This window comes from Solanum pennellii, chromosome 6, assembly GCF_001406875.1.
Source record: "Solanum pennellii chromosome 6, SPENNV200".
Taxonomy (NCBI): domain Eukaryota; kingdom Viridiplantae; phylum Streptophyta; class Magnoliopsida; order Solanales; family Solanaceae; genus Solanum; species Solanum pennellii.
In genome coordinates, this window is record NC_028642.1 from 36,979,885 (window position 1) to 36,992,813 (window position 12,929).

The following is a 12,929-nucleotide window of genomic DNA, read 5'->3' on the forward strand; positions in this document are numbered from 1 at the left end:
TGCTCAACCTGCTGGTCAAAACCCCAACAGGAATCATCCTCGTGTTACTTGCCAACTGTGTGACAAGCCCGGTCATCATGTGAAGCAGTGCCGAAAATTATTAGCAATTCTCTCTCTAATCAATGGATCTAGATCAGATGGACATACAAGAAATAATGCTCCGTCTCAAACACAATATCCACGTGCTAACTATGCAACTCAAAACACTAACAATGATGAAAATTGGCTTGTTGATTATGGTGCCTCGCATCACGTCACACAGGATCTCCACAATCTATACCTTCACTCAGATTATGATGGCACTGAAGACATTATGCTCGGTGATGGTAAAGAACACAAAATCACTCATACAGGATCTGCCTCTTTACCTTCATCTTCTCGGCCTTTAACTTTATCCAATGTTTTATGTGTGCCTAAGATGAAAAAGAAGTTTATATGTCTCAACCTCCTGGATTTGTGAATGAGACATATCCCACTCATGTTTGTCAGCTTCACAAAGCAATTTATGGGCTTAAACAAGCTCCGCGAGCATGGTATGAGGAACTCAAATCCTATCTTATTTCATATGGATTTTTCTACTCTCAGTCAAATCACTGCTCGTTTATATATGCTAAATCTGGGGTTATGCTCTATCTCATTGTCTATGTTGATGATCTAATTGTCACGGGTAATCATCAAAGTTCGGTGGAAGGTTTTATTAGGTGTCTTGCTAATTGATTGATATTTCATATCTTAGTATCTCATTAGTGATTTAGTTTCTATTATAATTAGGTAAAGAATCACAATCCTTTAGTAGTTGATTCTTTCCTTGTTTGTAGTTTGCTCTCTTGTATAAATACACATACATATTAATAAAATGATATACTTGTCTCCAACAATAAAAGTTATATCTCCTTCCTCTCCCAGTCTCGCTCACCAGATATACAAATACATATGTATATCTATAACATATATAGAATTATCTGACAGATATACAAATACAATTTGTCTATCTCCACTCTCTGACCTCTCTCAATCGCCTCTCCTCTCTGTACCAATCTCGCTCGCTAGATGTACAAATACATATGTGGTAACCAGTTCCATATTACAATTTGACAAATACACATATACAATTCACCTCTCTTTATTTTCTGCCCTTTCTCGCTCGCCTCTCTCATATAACTACGAGCCATAATTAGCAAACTATAGCCGTTTTGGGCTATTAGATGGGCCACCGGGCCAATTTAAACATGCTCCTTTATTAAAATAAAAAGCACCCAATTTCCTTCGATACTACCCCTTTCTGCAAAAGAATTGAGCTTTGCGATTTCAAAGTAGAGAGCATTTAATGTTCTACCACTTTTAAGGTTTTAGTTACTACATTTATCTTGAATGAATTTTTATGGAGTATCTCATTTTGTTGTCGTCACGACAATAATAATAACAACATACATACTCAATGAAATTCATAGATTGTAAGCAAAATTTACCACTTTTGACTCATGTTGCTGTGTTAATTGGCATAATTTGTTGATTACATATTTGTGGTAGTTTTTTTCTCTTTTTATATGTATAAAGATATATCCTCATCTAGGATTTTTGGTACTCCATTTTTTAGGTTTGTTGGCTTAATTTGAATTTATTGATAGGGTTTAGCGTTTCTCTTTTTAGAATAAATGGTCCCAAATAGAGCGAGACAGATAATAGATAAAAGAGGATTCATATTGCTGAACAATATAATACGATACATTATGAAACAAACAACCACCCAAACAGAGTATAGAGGTTGCTATGTCTAAAGCTAATTTATTATTTGACACAAAACTGTAGAATAAACTGTAACTTATTGTGTATTTGGCAAGCATGGGCATAAAGTGATGAAACACTGATAGACTTGTCCGACTTTAATTTCCTGCAACCTTTCTGCAGTGACAAGTTGAGAAGCAAAGGACTTAATGAGTTTTTGAATATTTAGGAAAAAATAACAAAGTTATCCAATAAACAGCTACAGGAAATTTTGTTTTGATGCATATATACCTGCTATATTGCTAATTCATCGTAGACCACGTCTTTGACGTCTCTTCTTTTGCCTTGTCCCCTTCTTAGCACTAATTTGTTGAGCAATATCTTCAGCAAAGTTCACATACCATTTTGGTTTTCCCAATAGAAACATGAGGCCGCCTATCAACAATCCAAATATCATACCACAACCATAACCTATTACAACTGCTTCCCATGTGAACCCGCTCATAAAAAATGAATCATCATCATCATCTTCGTGTTCAAGTGGTGACTCATTATTGTTTCCACATTCCTTTGACAGTGGAAATCCACATAATCCAGGATTTCCACAGTATGAATCATTTGGAAATGTATTGAACTGTTTCCCAATAGGAATGCGCCCAGCCAGATGATTGTACGAAAGGTTTAACACCTCAAGAAATGTCAAACTCGACAATGGACCTGGAATTTCTCCGATGAGTCTGTTCCATGAGATATCTAATGCTTCGAGCTGCTGCAACTTTGTAAATTCTGCAGGAATATGACCATGGAAAATGTTGTGAGACAAGTTGAGTAAGACAAGTGAGCTCAGACTTCCAATGGAATTTGGAATATCTCCTTCAAACCTGTTGCTTGATAGATCAACACTCGTCATGATTGGCGTGATTCTCATATTAAACTCATTACCTTTTATCATCAAACTAACATGGTAAAGATAACCTCTGAGAGTCCTTTTAGTAACTTGAGTAATTCCTGTTTTTTTTTTCATTCACATCCATCATACCTCTGAAACTTTTGAAAAACTTAGATGGCAAAGTTCCTGTGAACCCATTGCAGGAAAGGTCAAAGATTCGTAACTCAGGAAACGGAAATTCGGACTCGAAATCACCTATTGGACCGTGAAAGAGATTTGATTTCAGAATCAGAACTCGTAGGTATGGAAATTTCTCCAGCCATATGGGGAACGTGTCATTTAACTTGTTGTTCCCCAAATCAATAGCTTCCAAGCTTGTATAGTTAACCAAGGATCGGGGGACTTGTCCCGTCAATTGATTGCCATATAAACCAAGATACTCTAACCGTGTAGGTAAGAATCTTGGTATCTCTCCATGAAATTTATTCATTCGCAAGTCTAAAATATAAATGAGACTTTTGGAGTTACCCAAACAATCTGGGATTGAACCACTGAAATTGTTCTGAGCCAAAATGAGGATTTCAAGGATAACCATGTCACAAAAGGACTGATACAAAGACCCTTGAAGAAAATTGTTTTCCAGATTAAGGTATCGTATGTTTCCTGAGGGCCATACTTGTCTTACAAAGCCTGTGAGGAAGTTATGAGAGAGATCCAGTCTACCCAAGCTTGTAGAAAACATCCAATCGGGAATTTCACCTTGCAGCTTGTTGTATGAAAGATTAATATCTGAGTATTCTACATAATTGCTCTTGAGCTCATTTGGCAATTTCCCGGTTAATTGATTGTGTTGAACATATAAATAATCTAACGATGGAAGATGGAATAACCAAGAGGGTGTTGCGCCAGTGAAACAATTAAATGACAAATCGAGCATTGTTAGCTCCTGAAATCCGCTTATATTAGAGGGAAGTGGTCTAGTTAGCGAATTGTTTTGCAAGAATAATGCTTCAAGGCGTGTCAAGGTTGCAATGGAATATGGGAGGGGGCCAGTGAAATTGTTAGTGTCAAAACCTAAAAATGATAGCTCTGAAAAGTTGGCAAAGATGTCTGGAATCGAGCCTCCAAAATTATTGGAAGAGAGAGATAAGTAGCTAAGTTTGTTCATCTTTTGGATAGTTGAGGGAACATTTCCTGTGAAGCTGTTATATGAAAGTGCCAGCACTGTGATTGCAGTGAGGTTGCCAATAGATTCTGGAATCGATCCTCGAAAATGGTTGGAAGAGAGATCTAAGTATACGAGTTTGTTTAATTTTGAGATAGTTGAGGGAACATTACCAGTAAAGTTGTTACGTGTAAGTATCAACTCTCTGATTGAAGTGAGGTTTCCAAGGGATACTGGAATCAAGCCGGATAAACTGCAATTACGGAGGTTCAAACGCCAAAGAGAATGGAGATTAGCAATTGAACCAGGTAGCTTCCCAAAAATACCAGTATTAGAGAAGTCCAACTCTAAAACACTTCCACTGAAATTCCAACGGTAATTCGGCAAAGTGCCTGTTAATAAAGGATTATTTCCCAATCTCAGCACTTGCAAGTTTGGTAGATGAAAAATCTGAGACTCACTTATGTTCCCAAACATGTTGGTGTGTCCAAGACTTAAGTACCTAAGTGAAGAAGAAAGGTACTTAGGTAACTCACTTATGTTCCCAAAAACGTCCACGTTGTCCAGCAACAGTACCTCCAAATTGGTTAAGTCTTGAAGCAAACTTCTGAACGTTGTTAAACCAAGTTGGAATTCAGTGTGCCAGGAGAGGTCAAGTGAAACCAATTTAGACAAGTTTGTTAATCCTGCTGGGATCTGCATCATATTTCCAGAAAGCGAAAGATTGAGATGCGTCAAACTACTGAGTTGACTAATGCTATTTCCAAGTGGAAAGTCACTCAACTTGTTGTAGGCAAGGTTGAGTCTTTGAAGATGACCAAGTTTTTTGAGGGTGCTGTTAGCATCGATGGTTCCCCTAAGACAGCTCGAAGAAAGATCGAGGCCTATGACATGACCTGTAAATACATTGCAAGTAACACCACCCCATTCACAACAATCTCTTGTAGCATTCCAGGACAAAGTCTTGGCTTCGGCCTCACTGTCACAACCATAGAAATAAGCATTTGGATCCACGGTGAGCCCTTGCTTAAGTTGAAGCAAATAAAAAGCTTCATCGCGCGCACAGAGATGTTTCCCAGCATATGTAAGCTGAGATTGATGGACAAAAAGTATAAGAAGAGAGTGGAAACAGAAAGCCATTATCAATTTTTGGTACTCCATCGGATATATCTAGCTAGCTAGGAACTTGTACTCCATATGTATAAATAACAAAGTGATCTTAAAGCATTATTGTTATTGACCCAAGTCAATTTCCTCCTTTATCAAGTCGCACAACTTTAATACCACTAATACAATTTTAATATATTTGTTTTCAAAAACTTTACTTTACTACCACTAATACAATTTTAATTTTTTTTTTCAAAAACTTTACTTAACTACCACTACTACAATTTTAATTTTTTTTTTCAAAAACTTTACTACCACTACTACAATTTTAATATTTTTTCCAAAAGTGTACGTGTTTATCTTTGTAAAAAGAAAATTGCCAACTCCTTTAACAACCATAGAAAAAGTTTCTTCTAATGAAATTACATAGTAATAGCAAAAAATAACAAAAACGGATTTTGGTTGAGTGAAAAGTATTTTTTCATTCTTAAATAAAGGTTTAGGTTCAAATATTGGTAAAAAGTCGTTTTTGTTAGAGAACATTTTTTTCTATGTTAGGGGGACATTTTTTTCCTAAACGAATTAAAAAAGAAAACACAAGCAAATTGAACGTACAATCGGTAATATGACTTTGATGGCAAACCTTTTCATTAGATTACAAATTCATTGCCAGCCAAGCCATTTATAAGTAATGGTTTTTTGCAGGGCAGAGCTCTCTTGTAGACTTTTTGTTACGATATAATACAAGAAACTGAAAAGGGTCAAATATACCGCTTGTTATACTTTCGAGCTAAATATATCCTTATAATTAATTGAGACGGTAAGGATTAAAAGAACCATTCAATTAAAAAAATTTAGCCCGAAAGTATAATGGGAGGAGTATATTTAGCCCAAAAGTATAAGGGAGGGGTAAAATGTCATTTCCAAGGTTTGGTATCGTTACAACAATTTTGATCAAAATTTGAATATATTCCGCAAATTTTATGTACTAAAAGATATATTCTTTTGGCTTATTTTTGCCAAAGAATCTTGGACTTTTGCTGAGTTTCCGGCCCACAGAGAACATGAGCCTTAATATTTGCCTCTGGCATTTCCTTTTTTCACTAACAAAAACACGTCATTTGCGGGGGGTAAATTTGCATGTTGCGGCGGTCACCAACCTCCGCAATCAGTTGCCACGGTAATTTCCAAATCCGCCCCAAGAACGTTCGCCGTTACCAGTTTATCGAGGTTGTTTTCTTGGCTGCTGCAATATTTTAGCAGCGGTTTTATTTCGGGGGTTAAAACCCCCGCAACATGTCCTGTTTTAAGTTAATTATTTTAGTAGTTGTGGGGTATAAAACCCCTGCAATATGCTCTTTTAGTGGGGGTTAAAACCTACCTAGCTTTGTATTTTATTTATTTATTTATAATTCCTAAGAACTGATTGATAAGACATTTTATTATTCAAATTGATTTCTTATTGGTAATTTTGTACAGTAACACAAGACTATAACGTAATGAACTTTGGTACATTAACACAAAACAATATAACATAATGAGTCTCAAACATATATTTCAATTAGCAAACACAAACATTAGTATCTACTAAATCCATTCCAACCATTATCATAAAGGATCTATACATTGACTGTTATTTGGATTACTTCATTCCGAGGATCTTCTTGCATTCATACGTGAAATGCATCCACTAGCTGCATCACTTGGCTACAAAAAGAATTTAAGTTATAATTCATCAAAAGGACCACAATTAAATCATATTCAGTAAACTACAACTTCGATCAATAAAAGACAACATGCTCTAAAAACAGTCTATGAATGAAACTACATCATAGATCAATAAACTACAACATGCTCAAGAAACTCTGCTTTCGTATTGCAGTTTCTGCAACTCAAGAAACTTACTTTCCAAGAACTTTTGTGTTCAACAACAAGAAGAAAAATAACCCAAATCAAATACATGCAAAACAAACAGAAACATGATACATAGATAAAGATTGAATCTTTCGAAATTTGTTTTCTGGGTAACTCACAAAAATGAAAAAAAAGAAGATAAAAATGGTTTTATTTGTAACTCTGTTTTTCTCAGTAACCCTTTTCTTGAAGAATAAAGATAAAAACTTACATCACCCAAGAGAGATGACATGAAACAGATGTAATCTGACTCTAACTTCTCTACATTTGCCATTATGGGCTCTCTTTTGGAGTATAACCAAATAACCAAATAATCCATCTAGATTGCACATGAATAACACCATATCTCTAGCTACATACAGAACATTGTCAAAACACAACAGTAATTGCAGTTCCCAATTTAACACCATGTCATACATTCTGGATAATTCAAGTTGTTGTACCTGTTCCTTTATGAGTTGATTTTCTTTCTTGAGATCAGAATTAACTTTTTGAAGATCAATATATTCAAATTTTAAACTGGTCAAGGAAGTCAGTAATTGATCTCTATCTCATTCAACTCTTGAAGATTATCCATGAGAGTTAGAATAAACAAAGAAAAATTATTCACTCGATTAAATAAATTAATTTTTGTTTGTTAGGAAGACATCATAACAGTAGTTGTAATAGTTGTACTCTATATTAGAGTCCATGCTTCTAGTTTATCTCATAAAGAGTTTGTATTCAACTATATCTTTTGTGAAATATAATTAAATTTCTAAAATATTTATAAAAATTTTACGTCATATTGTGAAGACTCAAGTCTCATAATGAGAGTTCCCTCAGTTATCAGTATCACCTAGTAAACCCCTTTCAAGAATTTTTTGCCATGCAAGAAATAAAAAGACTACTTTAAAGATGTTTCACTTTTTAACGTTCATAGTTTTTAATTTATACTTCTTTTTTTAATCATTTCTAATGACAAACAAGGATAACCATATTGACTTTATTTAATATAGGTTTTAATGATGAGCATGTTATCTTAGATTTGACTAAAGACATTTTGTAATTTGTATTAGATCTGCCAATATGTATCTTTTTGTACTTCTATAAATAAGCTACTTTTCAGATCATTAATGAACAAAAAGATCAAGTGCCCATTTTTTCATGTCTTGTGCAACATTGCTAGATATATATATAATAATAGTAATTACCTCTACTTTTCTTAACTAAAAGTTCCTAAAGTATATATAGGAAACAGAATGTATGGTAATAAGAGTTCTTTTTGGAGAAATTATAATAATAACTATTGCTTCTTCCCAAACATATTCAGATTAACGGTATTAATTTTTACCTCTTCACTGAAACTCATCTCATGAAATCAATAGGATTCATCATGAATTAACAAGTTTTACGCTTGATAGAATCGGTAATTCTACTACAAGAATAAAAAAATCGATGTTTTGATGATAGACAAGAAATGCAAACAATTGTAGTAGCAAATTGACGCAACCAAGCAATAGAATTATTTGTCACAGTAGCAAAATGACGCAGCCACGCAGTCAAGCAATAAAATTATTTGTCAATGCCAAAATTTAATATATTGAAGATACAAGTTGATACAAATAAGGAAACCTTAATATATTTTATTAAAGAAGTAAGTTGCATATAATAAGGATTGTACTATAAAAGGTAAAATCAGTAATCCTTGTTTAAATACAATTACAATTTCCTTACCTTATTTGATAAGGATTCAAGGAAAAAGAAAACTCTATAAGAAGAGGACAGTTGCAGATGAAGAGGGCACGATTACACATAGAGAGAAAAGTGAGAATTATTCATTGAGTAGAAGTTTTCAAGATATATAGGTTTGCTAAGTTCAAAAAGTTCTTGAGTTAGAAAGTCTTGAACGTGTAAAACTATTTTCTTGTTTCATTCTTAAGTGTTAGTTACGATTTTTTGTACAAGAAGTGGGTTTGACTTCTTGTAGAGTTGAGTTTTGGTGAGGTTTATAACAAAAGGTGGGTTTGACCTTTTGGAGAGTAGAAGTAGTCGATTATAGTTAATCGAGAGTGGTAGTAGTGGTGAGGTTTTTTATTATTGAGTTGTAATCATAAAATTATCTAGTTGAATTAATAAAACGGGGGTTTTTCTTCCTTGATTGAGGAAGGTTTTTAATTTAACAAGTGTTTGTGTTTGGAGTTAAAACCAACTTACAAGAACCTGGTTCTTGTTCTAGGGGATAGGTTTCTTCAACGCTGAATGTCAGCCTACCACAATGTCAACCTCCTCCACTATTAAAACTTGAGGGGTTTAAGTCATCGATAGCCACTTAAAGTTGTCCGCAAATTTCACTTAAACACCTCTTCTTTGTTCCAATTGAATCCCCGTACTAATAAAAAAATTTACCTATCAAACACCTTATAGACAATCAGCTGAAATAAGAGAGCGTGTGTTATACACTTGCTGGTGATGTGGCATAGTAACTAATTAAAAGAAGACACGTGGTATTGGACCTAGAATAACTAAAAAAATAATAAGGAAAAATTATATATTTTTTTAGAAATAAAAGAAAAAGAAAATCATCATTACCCTTCTCCTCTTTCTCCATAACCTTCCCCAAATACACCATAGACTACCATTTTTGAATCTTACTCTTATCCTCAAACTTCATTTAGATTTATTGATGTTCTTTTTTCTTCTTGTGTTGTCAGTTCTTTAAAATTTAAATAAATTAACAATTTCAAAGAATAATTTCAAATTCATATTATTCTTGCCCGAAAAAATGGAATTTGCCGGAAATAATGAACACTTAAGTAAAGTAAAAAGATAATTGATCACTAATTGCTTGTTATTTTAATTTTTTTTAATCTTTATTTAATGAAATTTGCTTAACATCCCATTTCAAAGGAAAGGAATCTCTGTTTCATCTTCTTCCTTTTTTTGTTTTTCTTTTGTTTTAAGATTTTTATTTAATTTATGTTTGGGTTTAATTTGACAAAATAGATGAACAACGTTAGATACTTTTGATGGTAGCAGAGATAACATTTTTTACGGCTAAAAACTTACGGTGGCAAATTTGAATGTGTAGTTGGTTGTTTGAAAGGCTAAGGTTGTTTGACAATGGTAGACTTGTGGATGATAGCAACTGATTTAATAAGCTGGTGTTTTGGAGAAAGAGAATGACTGAAAATCGAAAAAGAAGGACAAAGAATTATGAGTGGTGATGGTTGCAGAATTATGAGCGGTGATGGTTGCAGCTTGCCATGGAAAAAGAGGAAGAAGATATAAAATCTTTTTTTTTTTACTGAAAAGTTATGCTTTCACGCTCCTTTCTTTGTGTGTACTACAAACGCTTTGCATGTCAGCAAAAAGGGTTTAATAGGTAAAAAGTTTTGTTGTCTAGGTGTTCAATTGGAACAAACCTAAGAAGAGGTGTCTAAGTGAAATTTGCGGACAACTTTAAGTGGCTATCGATGACTTGTCACCCTCCTCCTTTATTAAAACTTGAGGCCGACAATGCAAGCAAGCTCGTGCATTGTTGAAGTTATTGAGTATAAGTTAGCATTGCATAACTAGTAATCATAAGCTTAACATATCCCCTTCTAAAAATTCAAGGGGTTGATAGAGACACAATTATAGGTAGAAAAGAATTTTTAATTGTCCAGTTAAAAATAACACCACAAGTTTCAATCATTTGGATTCATGGGAGATATCACTTTTCAAACCAAAAATTTAACAAACACCAAAACTTGTGATTTCTTCACAAAAACATATGAGTAATTCTATTACTCCTTCCGTCCATTTTTATTTGTCATGTTATACTTTTCGAAAGTCAATTTAACTAATTTTCAATGTTAAATTAGATTGCTCTAGTAAAATTATTCGCGCTTCGCGCGGGAATCAATTTTCACAAAATTTATAAAATATTACGTAAAACATATCCGGCATTATCACTAAAACACTATATTATTTAGTAACAAAGATTAATAATGTAAAGGAAAAATAAATTTATTACATCTTATCATTTATCCTTAATAACATAGATTGTTAAAGACATACCAAGATGTGTAACAGAAGCAATGCTGTCAATGAACCATTCAACAGGAGCAAAGTACACAAATATTTAATTATGGAGGAAGAGGAGGAGTAGGAGTAGGAGGAAAAGGAGAAGGACATGTTTAGAATTTTCGTAGTTTTAGAATGAGACGAAATCCTTTTATTTATAGACAACAAAGGATAGTGTAAATATTAAATAAATATTTATTGTGCTTTATAAGAAAGGTTACAACTATTTAAAATAATTGCAACCATTTCAAAAGGTCAGAACCTTAAAAGTTGCACATTTTCATAAAAGTTGCAACTCTTCATAAAAGTCGCACATTTTCATAAAAGTTGCAACTCTTCATAAAAGTCGCAGCTTTTCATTAAAGTCGCAACTTTTCATTATAGCCGCAACATTTCATTAAGTCAAAACTCTTCATTAAAGTCGCAATATTTCATTAAGTCAAAACTTTTCATAAAAGTCACAACTTTTCACGAAAGAGGAAGACTAGTTTTTGTAATAAAATAAATTAAAAGGGAATCCTGATTTGTGGTGGCGCCATATCTATCTATCTATCTAACTATATATATATATATATGATTAATTCGATATTTCAAACAAAAGTATTATACTCAAAAACAATATGAAAAGTACTATAGATTATAATTTTTTTCATATCAATAATATGAAAAAATATATCTTAAAATGTTAGTCAAAGTTCTTCTACTTTGACTCTAAAAATAGAAACCACGATAATTAAATGTGGACAGAGGAAGTACTAGATTCACTAAAGCTTGAATAGCAAGTTTGTTATATAGTTTGTGTCATGTTTAAGTACAAGACAGATCAGTAGTAAAAAATGCTAATGATATTTGCATACTAGCAGTAGACAACGATAAAACTTGTTTACTCACATTCATTATAATGGTTCCAAAGTGTAGCATATAAAAGCATATACATATAAATTGTATTGTCAATTATTTTTTATAATATCAGTGTAGTTTAACGTGTGATAGGCAGTTAGTTATAACTATCTTGAAAATGACTTGATTGTGTAAACGATTCTTATGCGCATAAAACTTAAAACTTGTTCTATAAATCGACCATACTTAGGTGTCCTATAGTCAATATCCAAATCATTTTTTCTCAGCAACTATTTCCATATTTCAATTTTATGCACAAATCTGAAGTTGCTTCACAATGGACATATGACCAAAATAACAAAATTAACATAGAGAGAAATCAATCAAAGATAAGTAGACGCTTCGAAAATGTATTTTGAGAAAAGGTTTATCACCTTAACAAGTAAATGCATGAGCGAAGAACATGATCACTTGAACCGAAGACATTAAAGTGAGGGTCAGCAACAGAAACAAAAAATGACACATTAAATTGTAGAAACACAGATATAGCTACAGAATTTAGCTTTACATGTCTGAAATGAGCCAATGATGGTAAAAAATTTAATCGAAATCTAAACAGCATTTTGTGAGATGGGTCCGAGGTAATCACTCTCCAAGCTCCCAACTGCTTGGAATTTTTTCTCCGCCTTCATATACTTTGTTCCTAACACAATGAAACGCACCACAGTGTCCTTCTCAATTCTTGACATCTTTTCATTCATAAAGATAGGATTTTCTCCAGGCACATACTTATAATCCGCCATCTTCTTATGTGAGAGGTATACCTTGTCGACGGGGCCACATCTCATAAAGACAGCGTGCTTCTTGATCTCGTAAACAACCCCTTCCAATATCTCTCCACGGAATATCTTGAAGGTAATACAGCTGAACTCCACAGGGAAAAGCACATCACCAGTGTGTTTTTGAACTTTCCCTTCCCCAATCTTGTCCAATGTAGTAACAGCCATAAAGTAACCAAGATCTTTTGAGGCCTTCTCTGCAGCAAAGTCATCCATGAGGCGAATAAGAATTGCCTTCTGAAGCATTACGCCTTCAACATCAAGTTTCTCAGCATGGATTATCACATCCCACGATAACTCAGATTTTAAAAACATTTTGAAGAACCTGTCACAAATCAAAACCTTCATCAAGGGTACGTATTACAAAGAAACCATGCATGCCGTCACAACAATTCTAGTATGA

General features: G+C 33.5%; 3 protein-coding genes and 1 long non-coding RNA gene across 4 annotated transcripts; all 4 read right to left on the reverse strand.

Moving 5' to 3' along the window:
* Positions 1-1,683: 1,683 nt before the first annotated feature.
* On the reverse strand, positions 1,684-4,963 carry LOC107022767 (receptor-like protein 7). The gene is made up of 2 exons (XM_027917642.1): positions 2,017-4,963; positions 1,684-1,902 (listed from the first exon to the last, which is right to left on the reverse strand). Exon 1 carries the CDS (start codon positions 4,938-4,940, stop codon positions 2,715-2,717), a length of 2,226 nt encoding a protein of 741 aa, XP_027773443.1. The 5' UTR covers positions 4,941-4,963; the 3' UTR covers positions 1,684-1,902; positions 2,017-2,714.
* Positions 2,033-2,635, reverse strand: LOC114077626 (receptor-like protein 9DC3). Its single transcript, XM_027917932.1, has one exon. It carries the CDS (start codon positions 2,633-2,635, stop codon positions 2,033-2,035), a length of 603 nt encoding a protein of 200 aa, XP_027773733.1.
* Positions 4,964-6,421: 1,458 nt separating the features above from the next.
* Positions 6,422-7,227, reverse strand: LOC114077506. The gene is made up of 2 exons (XR_003578745.1): positions 7,012-7,227; positions 6,422-6,593 (listed from the first exon to the last, which is right to left on the reverse strand). It is a non-coding gene; the product is annotated as an uncharacterized LOC114077506 (long non-coding RNA).
* Positions 7,228-12,254: 5,027 nt separating this feature from the next.
* On the reverse strand, positions 12,255-12,841 carry LOC107022989 (DNA-directed RNA polymerase V subunit 7-like). Its single transcript, XM_015223544.2, has one exon. The coding sequence runs from the start codon at positions 12,839-12,841 to the stop codon at positions 12,299-12,301; it is 543 nt and encodes a 180-aa protein (XP_015079030.1). The 3' UTR covers positions 12,255-12,298.
* Positions 12,842-12,929: the final 88 nt, after the last annotated feature.